Raw genomic sequence first — 27344 nt, 5'->3', positions numbered from 1 at the left:
TCCCTATCACGTGTTCACCACTTCTGTATAGTATTGGTCTTTTGTGCATGTGGGTCAGTTCAGGACTGTGACCAGTTCACACTTGAATCTGTTAATGGCCACCAAAATAATGACAATGTCCAAAAAAACTGTATCTGAGCAAAATATCTGAAAATTTTGATACCTGATTAGTTAAAGGGGTAGTTCACCTGATTCACTGAAGTTAGTGTGTTATCTTGCTCTCTCCCACTGCATGAAACAAATCCAGACTAAGCATTTTAGGCATGCAAGGATTTAACTGCAGCTACACTCATCCTTGATCCTATTGCTCTACATACATGATAACACTGAGAGAATACACATGGGTGCCACTTTTTTGTATAGAGAATGTTTCACATGTTTAGACTAAGTCTTTTTATTTTATAATACTTTGACTGATCTTTTTCATCTCATCTATGAACCAAGGGTGTGCGTGTGTAAAATAGTCAGGGGTTTCTTTGAATACACTGCAGCATGTTTACAGAAGCAGTCTTGTTCTCTCTCTCGTAATAACATGATACATTTGTATATTTCTCCAACAGGTTCATTATCCAGATGTGGAGAGAGTTGAGTGGCTAAATAAGGTGAGAGAATTATTACATAATAATTGCCTGTCCCTCAACATTTCTAAGTAATCATCATCCAGCATACATTCATGTGTCTGCAGTTAGTAATATGCAGTCTGATACTCTCTAACATTTGCTGTGCACTGGTGTGATAATTCAGTGTGCTTTGCTCATGTTACACTACACATAGCAACTACACGTTGTGGCTTTTTAAAATATTCATTGTACATATTCAAATCAGGCATTTTTTTCAAGGCTGGGAACCACTGAATGTATATTTCAGTGGCTTTTTTCCCAGCGGCGTAATTTATGTACCTGAATGGCCTCATGCTTCTGCAAGGTATATCTGCAACATTCAAAATCATGTGATCAAAACTATTTACATGAAACACTGCAGAATCACTGATGTTTTCAACAGAACTGAGAAGGATAAAATGTCTTACAGTACTGTACTGATACTAATATTACAACCAAAATTTCCACACAAGCAGTTTGTAACTCATAAATGTGATATACATCATATGAATGTAAAACCATGTTTAATTCTTTCTTTTTCATAATTTGGCAGTCTACATCTCTTAGATATTATTTGTTAGATATATTAGATATATTTGTTTGCTCTCAGACGCACAATCGTACATTTATATTTGAATAATTATGTATTTGCTGTCCCAGCGTGTCTACCTGGTCTGTTGTCATGGAGAACAGATTCCAAATGCCTAGAGTATTTACAGTTAGTCAAGTTACAACATGTCCTTGAGCCTGTTTAAATGAAAACTGTGAACCGTATCACACAACCTTGTTGTGGAAAAATATATTTTGCATGCATTGAAGACTGTTTTCAGCATAGTAGTCAAGAGAGTATCAAACAACATACTTTACTGATAATCAATACATTTAAAGAGATAGTTCACCCAAAAATTTAAATTTGATGTTTATCTGGTTACCCCCAGGGCATCCAAGATGTAGGTGACTTTGTTGCTTCATTAGAACACAAACGAAGATTTGTAACTCAAAGCGGTGCAGTCTGTCAGCCATATAATGGCAGTGGATGGGCACCAAACCTTTAAAAGTAAAAATGCACAGATATATCCAAATTACACCCTGCGGCTCGTGACAATACATTGATGTCCTAAGACATGAAACGATCAGTTTTTGCAAGAAACTGAACAGTATTTATATCATTTTTTTACCTTTGATGCACAGCAATGTCCGTCTGTCCTGAGCACGAGCTCATCATCCGGCTCGTTACATGTGTACGCTCTCTGGCGTAGTATACGTATATGGCGTGTACTCTATGGCGCGTACTCCGTGCCAAAACCATACAACCGAACGACCAAGCGACCGACCAAACGGCTAATCGAACGTCTGACCACACGTCTTGAACTCTCAACTTCTAGCACTGCGGGTGATCCACGTGACAACCTCACGTGACGTCAGCGCTATAAAATTTGGAAATTAGGAATTAAAAATGATCAAATAATAACTCTGTCTTTTCTGTATTTTCTCTGTATTACTGTTTTATCTGTTTATGGCATTAATAAAAAAAAACTCTTACCCTCATTCCACAGCAGGTGGCGATGTGTAATAAATCTAGTGATGTGAATAGGTTTAACTTTCAAGTTGTACTGAATTTAACATATTAATGTTGAAATCTTAGTTTTTATCTTTCTTTTTCAAAAATGAGTTTGATGTATTACGTGCGTGGCCGCATCACCACCTCAGGTGTGCATTATTTTCTAAGAATTCTACAGACCGAAGTCAATTATTCCTTACTCATTGTACAGTAAATTATATATATATATATATATATATATATATATATATATATATATATATATAGGCTTTTGTGGTTAGTATAACAATAAACCTGTTATACCCAGGGCTCAATTTGAAGAGGGATACGAGGGAATGCATCCCACTTGAGTAAAATGACAAAAAGCATCCCCTCTGTAAAACGAACGGCCCCCATACCATCCCAATTATAATTCTATTATATATATATATATATATTAGGGGTGGGCATAGATTAATTTTTTTAATCTAGATTAATCTAGATTAAATCTTGGAATTAATCTAGATTAATCTAGATTAAAATGGCTAATTTGAATTCTGCTGAAGGCATTTTCAGAATATGTGTGCTACCCAAATAATGACTAAAAGTAAGTCTTCGAGAACGGGTCAGGTGGCGCATTAGACCAGGCGCTCATCTCCTGTTTCCAAAATGCATCACAAACTGCTTGACAATTGCATTTACAACATAATTACCTATACAAACTTGTGTAACCAAGTACTTCTGCGCAAAAGGCTGCACGACGTGCGCGTTGCCGGTAAATACACAGACGCGCACGGGCATGGATTTATCCGTGCTTCGATTAAACTGCGTTGCTTTTAGAAGCGTCAATTCAGTTGTTGCATATAGTTTAATGTCTTTATTTCGGGATTATCAAAGTAAATTATAACTCAAATTTGAGATTTTACTGGGGCACAGCAGATTTTCATTGGGACACGTGCCCCAGTAAAAAGGGTCTAACAACGCACGCACCTGCCCTGAAGCGGCTTCATAACTTCATGTTTGCACGTCTCATTTGATGTGGTAATTTCACCAGAAGTTGAAGACTCGTTCCCGCCTCCTACAGTGCAATTCGTATAGGTTTACGTCATCCGCGCTAAAATATCAAAGTGAAAGTCATCATAGTTTACGTAGTTTAGACCCAGCTCCCAACCCAACTTTGAGAATAGATTAACGGCGATATTTTTTTTATCGCCCGATAAGAGTCTCACGTTAACGCAGCACGTTAACGCCGATAACGGCCCACCACTAATATATATATATCTCTATTATATATTAAAAATGTTCAAAAATCATAAATCCACACAGTCTCTGTTGTGAATGGAGTATAGTGACACGCGCACATTTTGGTTCTCTCTCTTGCTTGTATGCGATGCAAGATAAATAAAGCTGTTTCGTTAACGCGTTATTTCATGTACAGACGTTCTGACCCGTAGATGCGTAATTACGTAGACATGTGAACAAAAGATTTTCGGTGTCAAAATAAAAGTGACATCCACTAGCTGCACAAAACCTACACTTTATTTATTTATTTGTTTGTTTGTGTATTATTTGTTGTGTATAATCTTTTCTAATATTTAATCTAAATAATGTAAACACTAAATTGTGTAGCATAATGTAATTTTTGATGAATAAATACACTAATAATTATAATAATTTAAAATAATAATAAATAAATACACTATTTATAATAATTAAAATTCAATTTAAAATAAATAATTAATATACTATATTAATTAAATTTTGATAAAAAAAAAAAAAAAAAGGCAGCCATGGCCTAATGGTTAGAGAGTCGGATTTGTAACCCAAAGGTTGCGGGTTCGAGTCTCAGGTCCGGCAGGGATTGTAGGTGGGGGGAGTGAATAACCAGCACTCTCTCCACCCTCAATACCACGACTGAGGTGAGACCCTTGAGCAAGGCACCGAACCCCAACTGCTCCCCGGGCGCCGCAGCAATGGCTGCCCACTGCTCCGGGTGTGTGTTCACGGCGTGTGTGTGTGTGTGTGTGTGTGTGTGTGCACTTGGATGGGTTAAATGCAGAGCACAAATTCCTAGTATGGGTCACCATACTTGGCCTCACATCACCTCCTTTCCTTTCCTTTCCTTTCCTTTCCTTTCCTTTCCATTATTAAAAAAAAATATATTAAAAGCCTCTTGAAAAAACTAGTAAAATTAGCACTCAGTGTTAGTAAAAGTCATTCATTATGCATTACTCAGAAATAGGAGTGTGCAATACTGACCAAAAAAAAAACAATATTTTCTGGTATTTTATCAATAGCAATAATTAGACTATATTTTGCTGAGTGTGTTATTGTGGTGATATTTTTTTACTTCTACAAATTCGTACATTTATCCAGTGATAATATATAGTCGTTTTACATTCGAAGCATTCTATGGACATTTATCTTGTTTGTAAAGCAAGTAGACCTTGGCTATTTGCAGAGTTTTGGTTAATCACTGTGAAGCGCTCGTTCAAGAACAAGATGGCTGAAAAGCGCATCCTTTTTGTTTTCTTTATGAAGCACAACTTTTTGTTACTATTGTGAGTGCACACAAATAAACGTAGACCCTTTACAGGTCCGAATAATTTATTACTCTGTCTCTTATTTTATGAACAAAAAAGGTGGCGTATTTTAAAATGTTTTTCAATGCAAGTGCGCCTCCATGTCCTGTAAAGCGTGCTAGCCTCCACTCTCCGCACAAACGATTGTATATGCGTCTAAGCAGTGCACATTTATATAGGTTATCGTTTAAATAATTGTATATAATATAATTGTGATATGCTTGAACTTTTTAATATCTGTAGATTTAATTTTAGGCAAGTTATGATGTTTTGAGAAGGCTAAATAGATCAAACAGATCAACTTGATGTCTGCCACTGGACGATTGGTCGTTACTTTAAAAATCAAAAACTTATATTTATCCAAACGTTTTCCTAAATTAACTTAAAAAAAAAACCGAAACGAAATATAATCACTTTGCCATTACAAATGACATTACTAAACTGAATTATTTTAATAGCTGAAAGCCAGGTTCTACAAGTTTATAGTGCAACTCAGCGCGTTGCGTTTATATTTTAGGGTTGGCTATATTCTGCTTGTCTGTAAAAGTTAAGATTTATTAATAAGGTATGTACTGAATTTTTGAATTTTGAACAGTTTAAGCCAAGTTAATTCTTCTGGAATGTCACATTTATCAATTGTTTTAAAGTCAGTAAGTCAATTTCGAGTTGTAAAGTCAGAATTTCGACTGTAACACCAGCCCAGCAGAGGGAGCCCTCACCCAGTCAGACAGTTGCTGCTCCCTCTGCTGCTTTGTTGGTTATTTCCTGTCTGTCAGCCATTTAAGGAAGGCCATGCCAAACACACAGTGCGAAGTATTGTTTTGCTCCTGCGGACTCTACCAAGCGGTTTCCTTGTTTCCTTGTTTCCTTGTTTCCTTGTTTCCTTGTTTCCTTGTTTCCTTGTTTCCTTGTTTCCTTGTTTCCTTGTTTCCTTGTTGTTTTCCCTAGCCATAGTTCTGTTTTTGTTTTTCAGTCTTAGCCATAGTTCTTCCCAGTTTCGTTGTTTGGTTTGTTTGCTACTTTGGACTACCCTCTTGGTTTTTGACCCCGCCTGCCTTATTGGATTTCGCTTTTTGTCTTGCCCTGTTTGTTCCTGTTTGCTGGTGTTCGACCCTTGGTGTTTGCTCTGACTACGATCTTTACAATAAAGCCTGCATTTGGATCCTCATTCTCAGTCATCCCGTTTTGTAACAGAATACTTTGCCAAACCCGGATCCAGCAGCTTTATTCACAACCAGCTACTTCATCTGCGACAAGGATATCAGCCCATTGAGGAGCATGTTCACCAGTTTTGTAAGTTTTCCTATCAAGTACCCTTTTATGATGAAGCGTGGCTTAAGGACTTATTTCGTTTTGGACTTAATGAACCCGCCAAATCAATGCTGACTGGAGGGGAATTTAAATGCTCACTACAGGACTTTATCCAGTATGCGTTGTTGCTATGTGGCTCTCTGTTAACTGTGGGTGTTTTAGAAGAGCCACAGTGCAAGATGTCTGCTAGCTCAGAGCCACAGCACAAGATGTCTGCTAGCCCAGGGCCACAGCACAAGATGTCTGCTAGCCCAGGGCCACAGCACAAGATGTCTGCCAGCCCAGAGCCACTGCACAAGATGGCTGCTATCCCAGGGCCACAGCACAAGATGTCTGCTAGCTCAGAGCCACAGCAAAAGATGTCTGCCAGCCCAGAGCCACTGCACAAGATGCCTGCTAGCCCAGGGCCACTGCACAAGATGTCTGCTAGCCCAGGGCCACAGCACAAGATGGCTGCTCTTCCAGAGCCTGTTCACAAGATGGCCGTCCTTCCAGAGCTTGTTCACAAGATGGCCGCCCTTCTAGAGTCTGTTCACAAGATGGCTGCCCTTCCAGAGCCTGTTCACAAGATGGGCGTCGTTCCTGCGTCCCCGGCCAAGATGGCCGCCGTTCCTGCGTCCCGGCCAAGATGGCCATCCTTCCAGAGTCTGCTCACATGATGGCTGCCAGCCCAGAGCCACTGCACAAGATGGCCGCCACGCCAAAGCCTGTCACAAAGATGGCCGCCACACCAGAGCCTGCACCCAAAATGGCCGCCACGCCAGAGTCTGCGCCTGCTAACGCCATGTCTGCCAAGTCAGAGCCCGCTCACGTCATGTCAGCCAAGCCACAGCCTGTTCACATCATGTCTTCTGCTCCAGAGTATGCACCTATCATGGCCGTCCCTTCAGATGCGGTTCCTCAGTCAAGTCCTGTTACAGCTGCTGTTCCTGTCAAGTCAAGTCAAGTTACAGCTGCTGTTCCTGTCAAGTCAAGTCAAGTTACAGCTGCTGTTCCTGTCAAGTCAAGTCAAGTTACAGCTGCTGTTCCTGTCAAGTCAAGTCAAGTTACAGCTGCTGTTCCTGTCAAGTCAAGTCAAGTTACAGCTGCTGTTCCTGTCAAGTCAAGTCAAGTTACAGCTGCTGTTCCTGTCAAGTCAAGTCAAGTTACAGCTGCTGTTCCTGTCAAGTCAAGTCAAGTTACAGCTGCTGTTCCTGTCAAGTCAAGTCAAGTTACAGCTGCTGTTCCTGTCAAGTCAAGTCAAGTTACAGCTGCTGTTCCTGTCAAGTCAAGTCAAGTTACAGCTGCTGTTCCTGTCAATTCAAGTCAAGCTATAGCTGCTGTTCCTGTCTAGTCAAGTCAAGTTACATCTGCTGTTCTTGTCAAGTCACGTCACAGTCACTGTTCCTGCCAAGTCAAGTTGCGTTACAGCTGCTGTACCTGCTAAGTCAAGTCATGTCACAGCTGCTATTTCAGCTAAGTCAAGTCACGTCACAGCAGCACTTCCTGAGTCAAGTCAAGCAGCACTTCCTGAGTCGAGTCAAGCAGCACTCCCTGAGTCAAGTCAAGACACAACTTCACTTCTTGGGTCAAGTCAAGACACTGCGTCACACCCTAAGTCAAGCCAAGACATAACAGCTAATCCCTCAGAGCCAAGCCAAGTCACAGCCGCTCCTTCAACGTCTAGTCGCTCCCAAGCCACGCAGAGCCTTCGCTCCCAAGCCACGCAGAGCCTTCGCTCCCAAGCCACGCAGGGCCTTCGCTCCCAAGCCACACAGAGCCTTCACTCCCAAGCCACGCAGGGCCTTCGCTCCCAAGCCACACAGAGCCTTCGCTCCCAAGCCACGCAGGGCCTTCGCTCCCAAGCCACACAGAGCCTTCGCTCCCAAGCCACACAGAGCCTTCGCTCCCAAGCCACACAGAGCCTTCGCTCCCAAGCCACGCAGAGCCTTCGCTCCCAAGCCACGCAGAGCCTACGCTCCCAAGCCACGCAGAGCCTTCGCTCCCAAGCCACGCAGAGCCTACGCTCCCAAGCCACGCAGAGCCTACGCTCTCAAGCCCGGTGGGCATCCCTTTAACCACTGCACTGCCTGTGATGGCCGATGCCATTTTAAGTGTGTCTGCTGCACAATGCATTCCAGAGGCCTCTTTAGTCCATAAGTCTGTCCACGAGTCTGCTCCAGAGGCCTTGTCTGTCTATGAGTCTGCTCTGAAGATCTCGTCTGTCCACGTGTCCGCTGCGCCAATGCCTCTTATGGAGGCGGCGTTTACGGCGGAACCCCCTGAGGAGGCAGCTCCGCTGCAGATCCTCAAGAGGAGGTGCAAACTATATATAAACTCACTGTCTGTTCAACCACTGTCAGTGTTCTTGCTCGGCCTGCCCCACCATGGTTTCCTGCTCTGACTGATCCGCCATGGCCTCCTGAACTGTTTGCTATGCCATGGTCACCCAAGCTCCTTGACCCACCATGGCCTCCTGAACTGTCTGCTCTGCCATAGCTACCCAAGTTCCCTGATTCACTATGGCCTCCTGAACTGTTTGCTCTGCCATGGATACCTAAGCTCCCTGATCCACCATGCCCTCCTGAACTGTTTGCTCTGCCATGGCTACCTAAGCTCCCTGATCCACCATGGCCTCCTGAATTGTTCGCTCTGCCCTGGCTACCCAAGCTCCCTGACCCACTATGGCCTCCTGAACTGTCTGCTCCGCCAAGGCCCTCTGCTCTGCCTGCTCCGCCAAGGCTTCCTGCTCTGCCTGCACCACCCTGGCTTCCGCTACTCCACAGTCTGCCTTTGCTCCATTACCCAGGCCCCTAGAGCTTCACTGTCTCCCATCGCTCTACGGCCTAGGTCCTCCGTTGTTCCACTGCCTGCCACTGCTCCATGGCCCAGGTTCTCCGTTGTTTCCCTGTCTGCCATTGCTCCACGGTCCGGGCCCTCTTCTGTTCCAAGATCCAGTCCACCACTGCTCCATGGCCCAGGTTCTCGCTGGCTATGTAACACCAGCCCAGCAGAGGGAGCCCTCACCCAGTCAGACAGTTGCTGCTCCCTCTGCTGCTTCGTTGGTTATTTCCTGTCTGTCAGCCATTTAAGGAAGGCCATGCCAAAAACACAGTGCAAAGTATTGTTTTGCTCCAGCAGACACTACCAAGCGTTTTCCTAGTTTCTTTGTTTCCAAGTTTCCTTGTTGTTTTCCCTAGCCATAGTTCTGTTTTTGTTTTTCAGTCTTAGCCATAGTTCTTCCCAGTTTCATTGTTTGGTTTCTTTGCTACTTTGGACTGCCCTCTTGGTTTTCGACCCCGCCTGCCTTATTGGATTTCGCTTTTTGTCTTGCCCTGTTTGTTCCTGTTTGCTGGTGTTCAACCCTGTTTGCTCTGACTACGATCTTTACAATAAAGCCTGCATTTGGATCCTCATTCTCAGTCGTCCCCTTTTTGTAACAGAGACTTTGTATCTCAAAATTTCGAATTTTTAAGTCATAATTTCGACATCTCGTAATTATGACTTTTGAAGACATGATTTTTTTCTTACCTGGTGGAAATAGGGTGTAATTTTACAGTGTATATATTGTTTAAATAACATATGGAAACCTATTTCCGCTAGGAAAGAAAAAAAAATATTGTCTTCAAAAGTCATAATTATGACTTAAAAATTCAAAATTATGAGATAAAAATTAATAAAACAAAAAGGTTGTGCTTTTCAGCCATCTCGTTCTTGAACAGGAGCGCTTCACAGTGATTAATCAAAACTCTGCAAATAGCCTACTTGCTTTACAGACAAGATAAATATCCATAGAATGCTTCGAATTTAACAGACTACTTTAAAACCATAATTTTTAAACAAAGACATGTAATCCATAAAGATGCATTTCTCTCTAAAGGCGTGTGAGGAAATTGTTAGCATCGTCAACTTTATCTTTGTGACACTGACTCAAAAAAACGGAGAAACTTTATTAATAATTAAAATACCTCCTAACTATTTCATCTTGATGGCAAGCGTGCGCTTGATTGCAGAACTCAGCGTGTTGCGTTCATATTTTGGGGTATATTCTGCTTGTCTGTAAATGTAATATGCTTTATTAACAAGGTGTACTAAACTTGGTCATCCAAAACCGTTTTAAGACAAGTTAATTAGTTATGGAATGTCCCGTTTAGAACACTATCCTGTGACCAATGTGATTATAAAGTCATAAGTCAATTGAAACTTTTTATCTCATAATTTAGACTTTTTATCTTGTAGTAATGACCAAAGTAAGTCATAAAAAATTAAGACGTGTATTTTGAAATGCCTTCTAGGTAGTAATACGGCACTATCATGTGACTATGGATAGACCAAGTGCGTTATGTTGGTACTTTTATATGTATTATTAATTAATGACATGTAATTATGTAGGTATTTACGTCACTATTATTTGTTTAATCAATTTTATGCCAAGTTGGATGTTTTTGGCCTTGCCATTGGCCAAACGTTAACATCACAACACGACACATTTACGTGAACACACGTTAGCCTATATCGTCTGTACACGTAACATGTAAACACATTTTTAATAATTGGGCCTACCATAGATTATGAGCTTATGCTCAGGACAGATGGACATGGCTGTCTATCAAAGGTAAAAAATGATATAAATACTGTTCAGTTTCTAGCAAAAATTATCGTTTCGTGTCTTAGGACATCAGTGTATCGCCACGAGCCGCAGGGTGTAATTTGCATTTGTCTGTGCATGTGTTTTTTTTTTTTTTTTTTTTTTTTTTTTCAAAGGTTTGGTGCCCATACACTGCCATTATATGGCTGACAGACTGCACCGCTTTGAGTTAAAAGTCTTTTTTTGTGTTCTAATGAGTAAAACAAAGTCACCTACATCTCGGATGCCCTGGGGGTTCACCCAAATTTTCATTTGGGTGAACTATCCCTTTAAACTAATGATACTTAACTAACACAGTTTATTTATCATACCTTGCTTAGTACTGAGCAGAAACACTCTTTGCCTTTCAGACAGTGAAACAGATGTGGCCTTACGTGTGTCAGTTTGTGGAGAAGCTGTTTAGAGGAACAATCGAGCCAGCAATCAAAGAAGCCAATGCCCACCTCAGTACATTCAGCTTTACCAAGGTTGATCTCGGAGATAAGGTATTCATGCTTATGCTCACTGTCTATTAAAATTAAATGCTCACAAAGTGTGTCCTGTTAGATAACGTCTTTGTTTATAATGCTTAAAGGTGCCATAGAAAGTAAAACTGTATTTACCTTGGCATAGTTGAATAATAACAGTTCAGTACATGATGGACATGACATACTGTGTGTCTAAAACACCATTGTTTCCTCTTTCTTATATAAATCTGGTGTTTGCAAAAGACCACTGAAAGATAGGTCAATTCCAACATAACAGCGACTATTGCATAATGGTCACAATCGTTAATAGTTATGCCCCCAACATTTGCATCGCCCAATCATCAGGGTAGGGTTGCACCAGCCATTCGTAAGTTCTTACTTAAATTGGAACGTAAAGTCCACACTAGAGGCTTAGTAACTACTAGCTAGTTTGTATCTAAATCTATACATTATTTGGTTGCACCAGTTGTTCGTAAGGCAGGACTTAGCTAGTAGATCGTAAGCTCTCCGTAAAGTAATGCGTAGTCGCATAATATGACGTTTACACTAAATCATCCAATAGAAACCTTCAAAATACACGAGCAGAACTTGTTTAAATGCTATGAATTGTAATTTATCCTTCATTCTAACTTATTTTGCCTCACATATACTAACGGTAAAAACAAGTTTCCATTAAAAACGAAACAATAATAACATTAGTTTATATGTAAGCTATTTTTGTCCAGGGTCACATGTGTAAATAACATTCAGAGACTAACTGAAATAAATAAGGATCAATAAAAAAATAAAATAAATAAATGCTATTTATTTATTATTTCATCTGACATGCGCAACACGAAGTGCATAGAGTCGCACTGTAGATGGGGTGTTAAAGACGCGCTAAAAAAGAAACAAGCACGTTTACCGGTATTCACATATTGTTCACTCTCTTAATGTGTGTGAGTGTAAATGTCAGCAGCATCATATATGTCTAAATTGAAAGTTGTCGGTTCAAAAAAGAGCATTTTGATGCAGTTCACTCAGTCTGCTATTTATTCCAACTGTTACTCCTGACCAGACGCTTCCGTAAATATTTAGTTTATACGTAGAGTTACGTTGAAACTAAGTTTAATGGTGCAACTCAAAAATATTTAGTAGTGTGTAAATTGTAACTTAGTGTCCATTTACGTCGCAGACACTAAGGCTCAATCCCAATTCTACCCCTTACCCCTACACTTAGCCCTACCCCTCCGTTTGGCGCGTTCACGTGAAGGGGTAGGGGTGTCTCATTTCTCTTTTGGTTGGAGGGGTAGGGGTAAGGGGAAGGGCCAGATAGCCCTCCAAACGAAGATTTTTCAGGACCTCACTTCAAACGAAGGGCTAAGAGAAATTTCCAACATGGCTGCTCACTCGAGCAAGCAGACTCGTAAATATAAGTAATTTTTGTCTTTAATAAGGATTTTGATGACAATGTTTCATTATATGTATATTACCTTCAATCTTGTGTTTGTGTTTATGGTGTTTTGTAAATAAACGTTTGCAAAAAAATCACTAAAGTTTGCTAGCAGATAGCACTGATTGCACGATATTACAAAATATATTTTTATGTCATATACACTTGACTGCATGTTAGAAACATGAAAGACCAGGCACGGCAATTTGCAACGGTGGTGTAGTCGTGGATGGTGTACGCAGGTATACGGTGTATACACACTTCCACTTTTTAAATCCCCTCTGATGCGCATTATTCAGTAGTGTCCTGCATTCGCCAAAATCATGGCAGTCCACCACATCCAGTCATGTGAATAAATGTAAATATTCGCTAAAAACACCCAATAAAGGCAGTGATGATGCAGTCAGGACCGTGGAGCCGGCTTGCTTTGAAATGTATTTGATGATTGCGCCTAATGCACCTGCGCCCGCTAAGTCTACCGCACCAGTAATTTAAATCAGTACATAATAATAAAAACGAAAACGAACGCGTTCAAAGAGAAAGTTGAAAACGAAATTCACAAATGAAGCATATACTTCTCCAGGCACCACTACACTGATTAGCAATTTGCCGCGCATATGATAATGCGTTGTTTGTGAATGAACGGTGCGTACGCCGTACATTTGTACTTTTTGAAACATGACAACATTTTGACATCTTGGAATGAGTGATAAACATCTGCGCATGTCCTCTGACGTAACATTAGGAACTAGCGACAACCTATGATGACGTATAACAGTGTTGTAGTGGTGTCCCATTTCTTAAGGGAAATATTTTAGCCCTTCCCCTTTACACTTTGTTTCAAGGGACAAGGGGAAGGGGCGAGGGGTAGGCGAAGGGGTATAAAATAGAATTGGGATTGGGCCTAACACTAACACAACACTAAGAAGGCTCGACACACCATGAAACTTTGCTCAAAGTATTGCCTGGGTCTCTACACATGAACTCGAGCATTGAGAACATTGTTTGTGTACACAGAGTTTACTAAAAAGACAGGTTTTGAACAACTTACTTACACTGTTTGGGTTTTCGCTCGCAGCCGTCTTGCCAGTCAAGAAGTGTTGATCTCCGAATACGAATGAATGGACTCCATAGGACGAAATATTAGGCTTATATGAGGCTCTTTTTACAACTAGAGGGTTAATATTGTTTTTCACTTGCGACAAAACAATGAATTAGCCGTGCATTTATATGGAAATATGCTTTAGGAGCTATCCATCTTTACTCTACTCGCATTCGGAGATCGACACCTCTTGACTGGCAAGACGGCCGCGAGCGGAAACTCAAACAGTGAAAGTGGGTTGTTCAAAAACTTTCTTTTTAGTAAACTCTGTGTACACAAACAATCTTCTCAGTGCTCGAGTTCATGTGTAGAGACCCAGGCGATACTTCGAGTATTCGTTTTGAAAATATCGATTTTGATGCGCTCAAAGTTATGCCCTTAGTACTCCCATTCACCGGCCATTGACCACAAAACGAAATCACGGTCAATCTCAAAAACGGCCTGTTTGTCGTAATTATGCTTTTAGATATAAGTTTGTCTCGTTTACAGTAAAAAAAAAAAACAGCCCAGGTTGCATTTTGGCAATAGTTATCCTTTAAATTAGGTTACAGAAAGCTGTATTTTTTTTTTTATCAGGAGCACTAATATTTGAGTGCAACTTTAAGACAAAACTCATGAACAGGAAACTCATGAATATTCATGTTAGCTCCGCCCAGTGTCACAGAAAATCTCAGACACCGAATATTTCAGAACACCGGCCCCAGACGTTCTGCCGGTAGGCTTTTGTGGAAAAAAAGAAAAGCAAGGACAATAGTGAAAATGGCAGATCACGGGAATAAATGTTATGTTCCAGGTTGTGCATGGGATGTCAAGTGCAGGGGTGGTTGGTGTCTGTACTCAGAAAGGCAAGGAAAACAAATAAGGCAATCTAATATTATAAGGCGAGCCACTAAAGGGACACGGTTAGCTTCTTGCTAGCACTAGCCTGTTATTTTGCAGTTAATAAGATTTCACTTACCATATAAACAACAGAATAAGGAGAGATGACTGCGTGGATGATGGCAAATAATTTGCCGATCCTGATCACTGCCAACAGCATCTGAACTTGTCAAATGTGGTAAATACCGCTGCTGTAGTATAATGTTACACAGGGCACGTGCGATGCAAATATCAAAAGTGAAACTAAAATGCTATCGTGCATTCAAAAAGGCAGTTTCAATGCCCCGCATATTAATAGCGGCTTGAGCTTGTAATTAAATATATATTTTCCTCCATGTGTTTCCTTCATGCTTTGTGAGAGCCGAGCCGCTCTGTGAGACAGCCAATCCGAGCGGAGCTCCTCATTATTATTCAGGAACCTTCAAAATAAGGTAATAACAGACCATTTCATTCTAGGGACAAATCATAGGGTTGTAAATGAACTTTTTGCCCTTAACTAAGCCATATACCTTCTATGTAGATATCAGAGAACAATTTAAAATATTGTATCAATGCATTCTATGGCACCTTTAATGTAACATCAGTCAAGCTGGCTTGTATTTTACAGAGCTAAGGCTCACACTTAGACACCAACGAATTGCATGCACTTTTCTTGGCTCGTTTCACTCTGTCAACTTGAGATTTAACATATCCAGTTATTCAGCCCTAGAGTGTCGTCTTGAAAGGGAATGCAATGGCTTAGCAGTCCACATGCGGCCACATTTTGTGGTTTTGCTCAGACAGACGACATGAGTCTCCACCTATTCTCACTATTTCCTGGGCTGTCACCACTGTCCCTACTGATTTTTTTTTTAATTAAGAAAAAAAATAAATCAGTAGGCATTGCCTCAATATAACTCAATATGTGACACTGGACCACAAAATCTGTCTCAAGTACAGTAGCATGGGTATATTTGTAGCAATAGCTAAAAATACATTGTATTCATCTTTTATGCCAAAATCATTTGGATATTAAGTAAAGATCATGTTCCATGAAGATATTTTGTAAATTTTCTACTGTAAATGTATAAAAATTTAATTTATCTTTAGTAATGTTCATTGCTAAGAACTTCATTTGGACAACTTTAAAGGTGATTTTCATCCTCAGGCTCCAGAATTTCAAATTCGGCCAAATTTTTTTCTCTTGTTAAAAGTTTAGAAATGCATGTTTTTTAACAATTTAAGGGCATGCTATTGTATAAACAAAGGTTATCTGTTGTGATTTTATGCTTATACACTGTCGATCAAAAGTGTGGGATCAGTAAGATTTTTTTTTTAAGTTTCTCTGTTTAATCAAAAATAAAAAAGAGAAATTAATACTTTTATTCACCAAGGATGTGTAAAATTGATAAAGTGATAGTAAAGACTTCTATTTTATATTGTTTTTGTTTGTTTTGTTTTTTTTTCAAAAAGAAAAAAGTACCACATGTTCCAAAAAATATTAGGCAGCACAACAGTTTCATCTATGATGATAAATCCACATATTAATATGATAAATAATTATTTATTTATGTTTAGTGTAGTTTATTGCCTAGACATGTTGTTGTTTTGTAGTATTATCTTTTTCTACAAAAAAACACTGTAGTTTATGATAATATATTACTGATTTAAAAGTTATACCTATAAGATCTTTAACTTTTGAAGGCCATTAATTAGATGGATGCATCTACGCATCTTCAGACCAGCTGCACAGGAAACGTGTTCAACAATTCCTGAGGTGTTTTTTTTCAATCTCTGGTACACATTTTATTTTAGTTTAGTTTAGTTTTTATTTCATTTTATTTTACTATTTTTTTTTTTATTGTTCCTCTAGTCAGTTACACTGTTTTTTTGTGTGTGTACACCCAGTTACTGCAGCTGACAGCCTTATTGCTCTTTGAGACTTTGAATAGTAAGAACAGACTGCGCTTCAGCAGACCACTGCTATAAGACACAGTATACATTTCATACAATTCTGTAAATATAACTAGGCATTAATTCAAAAGTCTCTCTAAACATTTCATTGTATAAATCATGTACTTGGCTTATGTAGCCTGGAGTTCCCAATGGGATTTAATGCCATTAAAGCCTGTATTGTGAGGGCATGAAACTTGCATGCATTGTGTTGTCTTTTATACAGCAAGTAAAATTTTTAAACAAACAAACAGTTTACATAATTTTTCCAGAGGAAATGAATAAATAAGTGGATTGAAGACCAATGCGATATAATTTCTGATACACTATATTTCATTCAAAAACTGCATATTCTTGCATATTTTATTGAACATAAGACATTGCTTAACACTAAAACACTAAAATGCTGACCAGCTGTCAGATGGAAATAGTTTATGTTGTCAGGGCTCTGTGAAGGAATGCATGCTGGTCAAAGAAATGTCAACCCCCTGACAGGGCATCTGTGCTCATCTCTGTCACAGCCTCTCAGAATCAATGGGGTCAAAGTTTACTCTGAGAACGTGGACAAGCGGCAGATCATCATGGACCTTCAGATCAGGTGACGTCACATTATATATGCAATCTTTTATTTAACTTCCTGGTTTTCCAGCAGGTTTTAATATGTGTCTCTTTCTTTTATAGCTACGTTGGAAATACTGAAATCGATGTGGATGTCAAAAGGTACTACTGTAGAGCAGGGATCAAAAGTATACAGGTATATTGTTATCATCTTCTCATTAAACATTTTAAAAGTGATATTCTCTGCTCTTGTGCCACATAAAGCAGTAGGATTGTATTCTCCACTGTTGTTTGTTCACACCACATGTATACAGCAGCACTGTTATGTATGGCATCTTCCATCTTCCATGACTCAATGGATTATGTTAGCCAAGGCCAGAGAGTTAATTTGTTGGATACAGAGAAGCTCTTTCCTATATTGTGATGCAACCACGTGTTTCATGGAAGGAATCCAGTCGACTGTAGAACGGAGCCTATTTTTATTTTTACAGAAAGGGTGTGTGTGTATTTATAGGGAGGCGTGTAACCAAATACTAAAATGCCCTTGTACCGTTTGTAGTGCATGATCAGATACACACACACATGCTCACACAATGACCGTTTTGTACATGATTTATGGACTTGTTTCATTCTATTGCATTAAATGCATAGCAGAGTAAACTCTCTGTGTGACAGCATGCTGTGTTTATGTATGATGTATTTTTTACTATATAGTGAGGAGGTTTATAATACCTGGAGAGAGCTGTTCGCATTGCCATTTATCTCTGCAAGTGAAATGTAAGGCTGCCATCTTTGCTCAGTTCCAGAAAAACATATTAGCACATTCCATGGCTTTAAGAGCACTCATAAAATAATTACCCACTGGCAAAAGAGGTACAATAATATAATGAAATACTTTTGCGTTTTACGAGTCACAAAATTCAAATTAGTGAGTAAGGCAAGGCAAGTTTATTTATACAGCACCTTTCATGCACTCTCAGAAAAAAAGGTACAAAAGCTGTCACTGGGGCAGTAACCTTTCAGAAGTTAAATTTTTGTACCTTATTTACTCCTATAAGGTGCATATAAAGCAAAGTAGTAGTACCTAAGGTCTATATATTAGTACCTAAATGGTACAGATTTGTACCTTTCAAAAAAGTACCTCCCCATTGGACAGAACTAGAAATAGAGTTAAAAAAAAATAAAAGAAAGAAAAATATTATTAAAAACAGTTAGTGAGTTTTTATTAAAATCAGCTAATCACAGCACAATACAATGCTATGGCATCATCAAGCCACTGTAATCACTGCATTGCAGAATGAATAAGCCGTTAATCTACACTGACTGAACTTATGTGATCTCTTCCACATATCATGGTTCCATAAAGGACTACTTGAGACAGGACATTCCCTTGAGTTATTTTTTCTCATTAGCAGCTCTTTGGTAATGAATGATTGTTCAAAACAGAAGCTCATAATTCTGTTGCTCAGAGCTGAAGTGATGGCTGTGAAGGTGAAATCACTGAGCATGTGGAGTGCTGTCACAAGTAAAATAATAAATGCATCAGTGTCAGGATCCTGAAATATTCATCATCAGCCTGGGGCGCGTAGTGGTTAGTTTGACAGCGCTGCTCTCTCACAAAATCTTGTTTTCCAGAAAAGAAAACCATCCTTAGAACAAAATAAATTCACATGAAATACAAATTGTCATTTCATTTGAGGACTGCTAGGCTAATGGTGATAAAGTGGGCTGTTCCTAATGAAGACAGCAAAGCTTTCATTAATATAATCTGGTGAATGCCAATTTTTATTTTATTTAGCTTTTTTAGTTAAGGCTCAATCAGAGAAGGGTAAACACACCAAACCTCTAGTGAGAATCCATACCAGCGTTTCAAAGTTTAATGTGACTTGTCTCTCTGTCTCTCTTTCTCTCTCTGTATGTACTTGGCTGCATGTATGAATAGCTTCATGGAGTTCTGCGGGTGATTCTTGAACCACTTTTGGGGAATATGCCGCTGGTTGGTGCTCTTTCCCTCTTCTTCCTCAAGAAGCCAGTGAGTTTAGGAACTATTTATTACTATTTAAGTAATTGTATGTATTATTGCCTAATGAAGACTGAAGTTTCTTTGTTTCTGATAAAGATGGAACTGTATTAGTGTGTAGACATGTGTTCCCATTTTTTCACATTTGTTGCCTCATGTCCTGCACCTTTGTTTAACTTGAACTTCAATGTGACCTTCCCCCCAAAACATCCATTTTACCATAGCATACAAAGGAGCTTTGCCTTTAATGTGAATAAACCTGTTTCTATGTGCATACAAAGCCCTGGGTGAGTGTTAGGAAGAAAGGATCTCAAGGAAGGAGTGTCTTGAGGACATCCGATGTGATGGCTATTAAATAAGGAATGCTGAAAGAAGATAAGGCATTAGATCAGAAGTCAGTGTGGAATGTAAGGCTACGTCAAAATTAATCCGGATACATTTGAAAACGGAGTTTTTGTTTTAAAACACTCTCTGTCCACACTAGCATTTCCAAGCATTTTCCAAAAGTTTCTCATCCACACTGAAACGCAGGAAAAGTTAAATTTGCCTTACTGCCCATGCGTAAAACCTCCAAAATTATACAGATGGAACAGACATAAGTTTTCACACAATTCTTCTGGTGGAATCATTTACGGAAATATCTCATCATTCACTGACACGTCTATGTCGCGCTCGTTCATATTTTATTTGAAAAGCTGCTGTCGTCATGTTTTGCAGGACAGCAACTGTGAGTAAATTTTCTGTCATCATTTTAGGACTGTAATTTGAAGAGTGTACAAGGTAAATCTCTTCAGCAGCAGTGTGACAGTGAATAGCACAGGCACAAATACTGGTGTGAACATAGATATCTGTTGGTACAATGTGCGTTACATGACTAAACATGCATCATTTTTTTTCAAAAGCCTGTTTTCACAGTCTACACTACAACGTGAAAACAGCGTTTTCAAATGTATCCACTTTGGAGAGCGTTTTCAAAACGCATTGTTTTCCTTGACAAAAACGCTGTCTCAGTGTGGATGGAAGGCCAAAACTGATGAAAAAGATGCATTTTCAAATGAAAATGTATTAGTGTGGACATGGCCTAAGTGGGCAGTGGCTTGGTTCTTGTAAAACAGCAGGAAATGTTTCACCTTCCAAAGTACATCATAGAGTCCTCAGTAATGAGTGCATGCAGAAGACAGAGAACATCTAGAAATTATTTTTACTTCTATCAACTGCAGCTGAATACACTGCCATTACAATACACTGCCATTCAAAAGTTTGGGATCAGTAAGATTTTTAATGTTTTTTTTTTTAAAGATGTTTCTTATACTAATCAATGCTTTGTTAATTTAATCACAAATACAGACAAATGTAAAATTGAAATATTATTATGATGTAAAATAACATCTTTCTATTTTAATATTTTAAAATGCCATTTATTCCTGTGATCAAATTTGAATTTTCTGCATCATTACTCAGTGTCACATGATCCTTTAGAAATCATTCTAATATACTGATTTATTATCAATGTTGAAAACAGTTGTGCTGCTTAATATATTTTTGGAAACTGTGATACTTTTTTCAGGACTCTTTGATGGATAAAAACGTAAAAGAACAGCAGTTATTTCTATTTTTTTTTAAGAAATTAATACTTTTATTCAGCAAGTAGGCCTGTGTGTTAAATTAATAAAAAAAGCAAAGACTTATATTGTAAGAAAAGATTTAGATTGAGTAAATGTTGTTCTTTTTAACTTTTTGTATTCATCAAAAAAATATCATCCAACCAACATTGATAATTCTAATAATGAATCAGCATATTAGAATGATTTCTGAAAGATCAAGTGACACTTAAGCCCAACGTAATAGCTGATGAAAATTCAGCTTTGCATCACAGGAATAAATTATATTTTAAAGTATATTAAAATTTAAACCATTATTTTATATTGTAATGACATTTCACAGTATTACTAATTACTACCATTTTCAGTGTTTTTAATCAAATAAATGCTGCCTTGACGAGCATAAGAGACTTCTTTAAAAAACATTACTGATCCCAAACGTTTGAAAAGCTGTGTACATCTACAGATTTTGTAGAAATTATTGATGGGTGGGAAAAGTCTAGAACTAAAGAGTTCCCCAAAGATTTCCTTTGTTATAGACATGTTCTGAGACATTTCTCAGAATATATATTTAATGTTTCACAGAAGAACGAAGTCATACAGGTTTGGAACTTGTGATGACTGTAGGGTTATTACATTTTAAATTTAGCTCAAAGGGAATCGATTATGATTCAAAAGGGAATTTGAACAGAATCGCTGTTTTACGGCTGTTCAGAGTCGACTCACGATTCATTGAACGAGCCGTGTAACAGAAACTCTGCAATGGATATTACTATCCAGAATATAGTGAAAACACTATATATGTGACCCTGGACCACAAAACCAGTCATAAGGTTAAATTTTACAAAACTGAGATTTATACATCAATAAATAAGCTTTCTATTGATGTATGGTTTGTTAGGATAGAATAATATTTGACTGAGTTACATCTATTTGAAATCAGAAATCTGAGGATGCAAAAAAATCAAAAAGACTGAGAAAATCACCTTTAAAGTTGTCCAAATTAGGTTCTTAACAATGCATATTACAAATCAAAAATTACATTTTGATATGTTTACAGTAGGAATTTTACAAAAAAATCTTCATGGAACATGAACTTTACTTAATTTCTTAATGATTTTTGGCATAAAAGAAAAATCAAAAATTTTGACCCATGCAATGTATTTTTGGCTATTGCTACAAATATACCCCAGCGACTTAAGACTGGTTTTGTGGTCCAGGGTCACATATTAGCACAGTAGCAAAATCGACAGTTTAAGACATTAACTTGTAAGCACGAAACACAAGATACCTATCTTTTCTAATAAAAATGATTTTATTGGATAAACCTAACACATACAAACTAATCTAACATAAACACACGCATTCACACAGGTTGCGGAAAGAGAAAGTGAGGAAAGAATGAGTTTAAAGGAATGAAAATATGAAGTCCCAAGTTTATAGCAATATGTGTAATTGCTTAGACCTGAACAACCATCAATCACTTAATTAACCCTCGTATTGAGTCTCTCAAAGAGGTTATTAAACTTTATATCAAATGCACCAGTTCAGTTTGAATCTGGAGGTTGTACTTGCGTTGCCTTTTTTTGTTGAGGGAATTCCTTTCGTCGCGTCGTTCCAGAAAGGGGGTTTTCCCGAGGTTGCTGATTGGTTGGTGGTCGTTCGATGTGATGTCTTCTTGGGTGTTGGCTGGAGATGCGGAGTTGTGCGCTGGTTAGAGTTCAGGTCAGCACAGGCGTTTGGGTCACGGCTTGTGGCAAAACTTAACTAGAACACGAAACTCTCAACGGAAAGAAATAAAAGAATTAAAGTAAAAGACAGAAGTGTAACAATTTCCTCATGTTTCCTTTAGAGGAGCAGCTGGCATGCAGGCCAGGGAGCGTTCACAAAGAACGCTAACAGCGGCGTCGAAACGCAGCGGCACAAAGCGCAAAGAGTAAGAGAGTAAGAGCGTGATTTGATGGTGTCCTGAGTATTTAAACTCAGCTTTTGGACACATCCCAAATGGTGTCTTGACCAATTGAAACATTGTCCTAATTTGGGGTACTGTTAGTTTCTCCTCCCAAAACATAAATCACAATGTTATCTTATCAGGCCCGTGGTCCTGAATTTACCGCTGTTTGCAGAGTTAAGTTTGGACATGATTTCTATAGCAAGACTATAATACATTTTACAAAGAATTGAATTACAGAAACATTTCAAGAATGCAATTTCGAGTTCAAGCATACCAAACACCAATATAAACCATTAAACTATTCAATAGTTATCAAAAAGGACATACACAATGAGTGAATAAAACATAATAGGTAAATGTGTGGGTTACATAAATGATAGTTGTGCATAGAAATGATTAGTTGCTCATAAGTTCTCTTAGCACAATTTAGGTGTCCATTTGTGTTAATGTTGCGAATTCCTAGTTGGTTAGGTTAGGTTTGCTTCAGCTGGCTGGCACTAGGGTGTCACATGACAAATTTTACGACAGGGGTCTGGTCATGGTGGAATTTGTGGAATTTGAGTCTGTAGAAGCGTTTTAACTTCTAATCGAATCTCCTGAATTGTCTGATTTGCGCTGAGACGCTACATGACCATGGGGGGAACTAGGATGTTTTCATAGGGGTGGCCAGGGAGAGGCCAGCAACCAGTCTGGGGTGGCACAGAAATCTTCATTATTTCAATAAAAAAATGTGTTGGCCTATAAAGTGCTGGAATGTTTTAGTGACTAAAACAAAACTGAATGCAATTAATTTCTACTTAATTATAATTGTGGTATTTTTTAATTAGATCAAGTAATTCTGAGTGAATTTGACCATTTTTGTAGGGGCTCACTATTGCGCAGTCAGCTTGGTTATGGCCCTCAAAACCCCCAAAAGCTTTTTCTCCAACATTGCATACTCATGTAAATGTTATGATAAGAATGTGAAAAAGGCCACAAGTCAACAGCACATAAATGCCACAATGTAAAATGACTTGTTTTATACATTTAAAGGCACAATATGTAAGAATTTTGTAACAAAATATCCAAAAACCACTCGCACATTGTTATATATTTCATGTAGTTGAGTACTTTGGTTATCTCAGAAGTTCCAGATTAAAAATTTTAAATTCCAGTTTTAAATAATGACTCGTCCCTGGTCATTGTCGCCTATCAATGACGCAATATCCGCGCTATCCTCGTTTCCGCTTAGAATACTATGGCAACAAATGTGGACAAATGCGAAAGTAATTTATATCATGTACTAAGACTGGTGGAAATGCAAAGCTGCGAGTTTCTAGGCTGATAAGATTAGGAACTACACTCCCATTCCGGCGTAATAGTCAAGGAAGTTTGCTGCCGTAATAAGGCTGAAGCAGGCGGAGTATTATAAGAAATGAGTTCCCAGCTAGTTTAGCATTTGCACATGTGCTGCGTGGTATTACTGTTTAATGTTTCTATATCTGTATTCTCTTTCCTTCCATTCTTCACCCTTTCTTTCTTGTTTATGTTCTGGCACACTGAGACACTGATTGTTTTGTGTTATCTGGTTTTGTGCTTGTTTCTATCCTCTGGACAGACAATTTGTATTTTGCTCTGTGTTAGCAGAGTAGTCTTTAAGTTATCTGTATGTTTGATTCTCTCTTTTTCTTTCAGCTATTGGACATAAACTGGACAGGCCTCACAAATATATTGGACATTCCAGGGCTTAAGTAAGTCAACTTTTTTTTTTTTCCTACAATGGATTATATCTTTACTTACTAAGACAACAATCTGTGTTTCTAGGAAAGATTTTTTTCAGTTCTGCAAAGCATTTTATATAATCTTTGGGTTATGTTGGTCGGGCTTCTGATTCTGTTTTGATTTCAGGGCCTCTTGGCTTTTGTCCACAGATTTGTAAAATGTGGAGTCTAGACATCTTCGTTTGTTTTTGTTCATTTACTTGGTTGTAGGCCTGTTTGCTGTAGATAATTGAAATAGCCTTTGTTCCGCAGTTTTAGTGAATAATCAATGTAAGACATCCGTCTTTCTCTCTAATGTATATTGACTTTAATTAACTATAAGCTTTTACGCATTTTACTCTTGAGTAGTGATGAATTTAGCTTTTTTTAAGGTAAATACAGTTTTCCATGGCACCTTTAATATATACATGTATGTGTGTGTATTCATATATACATAATAAAAATACACAGTACACACACATATAGAATGCAAACATAAATTTATTTTGAGTTGATTAATCACACTAATCGTTTTGCAGCTCTACAGTGAAATATAAAGTCTCAAAGCCAAAATGCATGATATGAACTCGCAATTGCGAGTAATAAATACAGAATTACGAGATATAATGCAATTCTGACTTCTTAGAGTTGCATAATACAAACTTGAGATATAAACTCGCAATTCTGAAAAAAGTCACAAGTAAATTTTATAACTCGCAATTGCAAGTTTATATCTCACAATTCTAAGGACAAAAGATGATATCACAGAATTCAGTGATGAACTGCCTTTAACTGAAAATTGATTATTTACTGTTGTCAATTTCCATTATTGACACACTATTGTCCTATTTATTATGGTAAAGTTGCTTTGACACATCCTGTATTGTTGAAAGCGCTGTATAAATAAAAGTGACTTGACTTGACAAAAAGTGATGCAAGCTTGTATCACGCAATTCTGAGAAAAAAGTCAGAATTGTGAACTAAAATGTTGCAATTACCTTTTTCTTAAAGGGGTCATCGGATGCCCATTTTCCACAAGTTAATTTAATGCTTTAGGGTCCTAATTAAAAGTTTGTAATATACTTTGATTAAAAATTCTCAATGGTAGTGTAGAAAAAAACACTCATTTTACCTGGTAAAAAATGGCTCTGTTCTCAGCAAGTGATATCAGTACATGGCCCTTTAAATGATATTAACCTCTGCTCACCCCGCCCTTCAGTGCTGTGGGGCGTGTCATTACAACGCACACGGGGTGTTGCCTAGACAACAGTTGAGGGTATTATTTGGGGAAATAATGGAGGCTTTGAAAACACATCTGTGCAACCATTTCAATTTAGACCGGAGTTGGACCCGGAACAATATGACACCCACGAAGAAGTTCAGCAATTATGGCTTGAACAGAGCGTTTCTGAATGGTTAGTAAACTTAATGTCACTTTGATTTATCTTTGTATGTACTGGCAGGGTAGCGTACTGAGAGAGATACGAATGCAATGCGTTTACTGAGGTATAGTTGATTGAAAAAGAGCAAATAAGTGATCGGTTAACATAACTTATCCCGTCATAATATTGAAATACATAAATGTGAGTAACGTCAGCTATGGCCTTTACTCATATGCAGTTGCGGGCTGTAAACACTGTTTTGCAGGTATTGCGTTATAGTTACCAAAACGATTTAAAATGATTGTACATGACTTCTTAATCATTAACAGACATGTTTTAAACCATCTAGCATTACAGCTTCTCATATAATGGTGAGAAATGATTCGCGTAAACATAGACCTATTTAGGTAGATTGACGGCACATTCCCTTCAAAAATAAAATTCAGCCACTGTGTTCTCAGCGGCTCAGATGTCGGTAGAAAATGACAATTGCTGTGTTTGCTGTTGTACCCAACAACTGCACTCCACACTCGCTTAGGCAACATTCTGTTCCAGCGTCGAAACAATGGCGGACAGTTTACTTCTCACTCGGGGCAGGTCTATGCTAAAACACTACTGTCTATCATCTGTCTATCGTCGTGGGAGCGGCCTCTGTTGGTGTGACGGCACAACGACAGGCATCTGAGAACGGCTCGATATGAGAAGGGGCAAATTGTTTTACTAAATTAAAAGAAAATTACTGGGTGGATCTTTGTCATTCTAGGGTGGTTGTGTTCACTCCTAACACACATTTCAGTTCAAACAGCTTGTAAAAGTGCATGTGGCACCCGATGACTTCTTTAAAAAAATTTATTCAGTGGAGAAAAAGTTCTTCTAAAATAATCTCAATAGCCTCTCAGTGTTGTCTGTAATTCAGATTAGAGAAACTCTTAATGTGTTGCTGTAACATACTGTCTGCGGTAAAAGGTTGGAGCAGGTTGGAGTGTTGCACTTCTGGTTGTGCTGATCATGCGCACACACACACACACACACACACACACACACACAGGCGGATGAGTGATTACACCACTCTAGCTGTTTCTTAACACAGGCTACTGTGGTCCATAGGAATTTATATGTCAGTATTTTGAAGAGTTTGTTTTGTGTATAATGTTTCTGGAACACTGAATAATTACACTAGTTGTTGCTGTTTGGGAGTAACCTAATGCCGTATAATTCTGTGCTGAATATCTGTGGTGTCCCACAGATATATTCCCCCTATTCATGTGTCTGTGAACATGATCATGTGTGTATGCGAATCTCAGCGCACGTGAGCTAGTTATTGCATCTATAATAATAATAATAATAATAATAATAATAATAATAATAACAATAACAACAACAATAATAATAATAACAAGTCTTGAAGATTTAGAGAGATTTGGAAAGGGTGGAGGACAATGAAGAAGGCAAGTAATAATAACAATTGTATTGAATTAGAAATAAAAAAATAGAATAAATAATACTATTAATAACAATAATAGTAATTTTTAGGCTTGCCTCTGATCCCTCATGGCTACCATACGCCACGTCTCATCATTAGTGCCGGAGAAGAATGCAACAGGGCCCAAGGCCCCCCA

At 38.4% G+C, this 27344-nt stretch overlaps 1 protein-coding gene across 1 annotated transcript in view; it reads left to right on the top strand.

Annotated features, from left to right (window-relative positions):
* Nucleotides 1-27344, top strand: part of LOC141331544 (extended synaptotagmin-2-A-like) — a 59448-nt gene that overhangs the window by 20497 nt on the left and 11607 nt on the right. The window contains exons 5-10 of the mRNA XM_073836599.1: nt 561-602; nt 11010-11144; nt 16993-17069; nt 17153-17225; nt 18972-19061; nt 24279-24334. Coding sequence (XP_073692700.1) covers nt 561-602; nt 11010-11144; nt 16993-17069; nt 17153-17225; nt 18972-19061; nt 24279-24334 — 473 coding nt within the window. The remainder of the gene's footprint in view (nt 1-560; nt 603-11009; nt 11145-16992; nt 17070-17152; nt 17226-18971; nt 19062-24278; nt 24335-27344) is intronic.

Source organism: Garra rufa, chromosome 3 (genome assembly GCF_049309525.1).
Source record: "Garra rufa chromosome 3, GarRuf1.0, whole genome shotgun sequence".
NCBI classification, from domain to species: Eukaryota; Metazoa; Chordata; class Actinopteri; order Cypriniformes; family Cyprinidae; genus Garra; species Garra rufa.
This window is presented reverse-complemented; position numbering and strand designations above follow the sequence as displayed.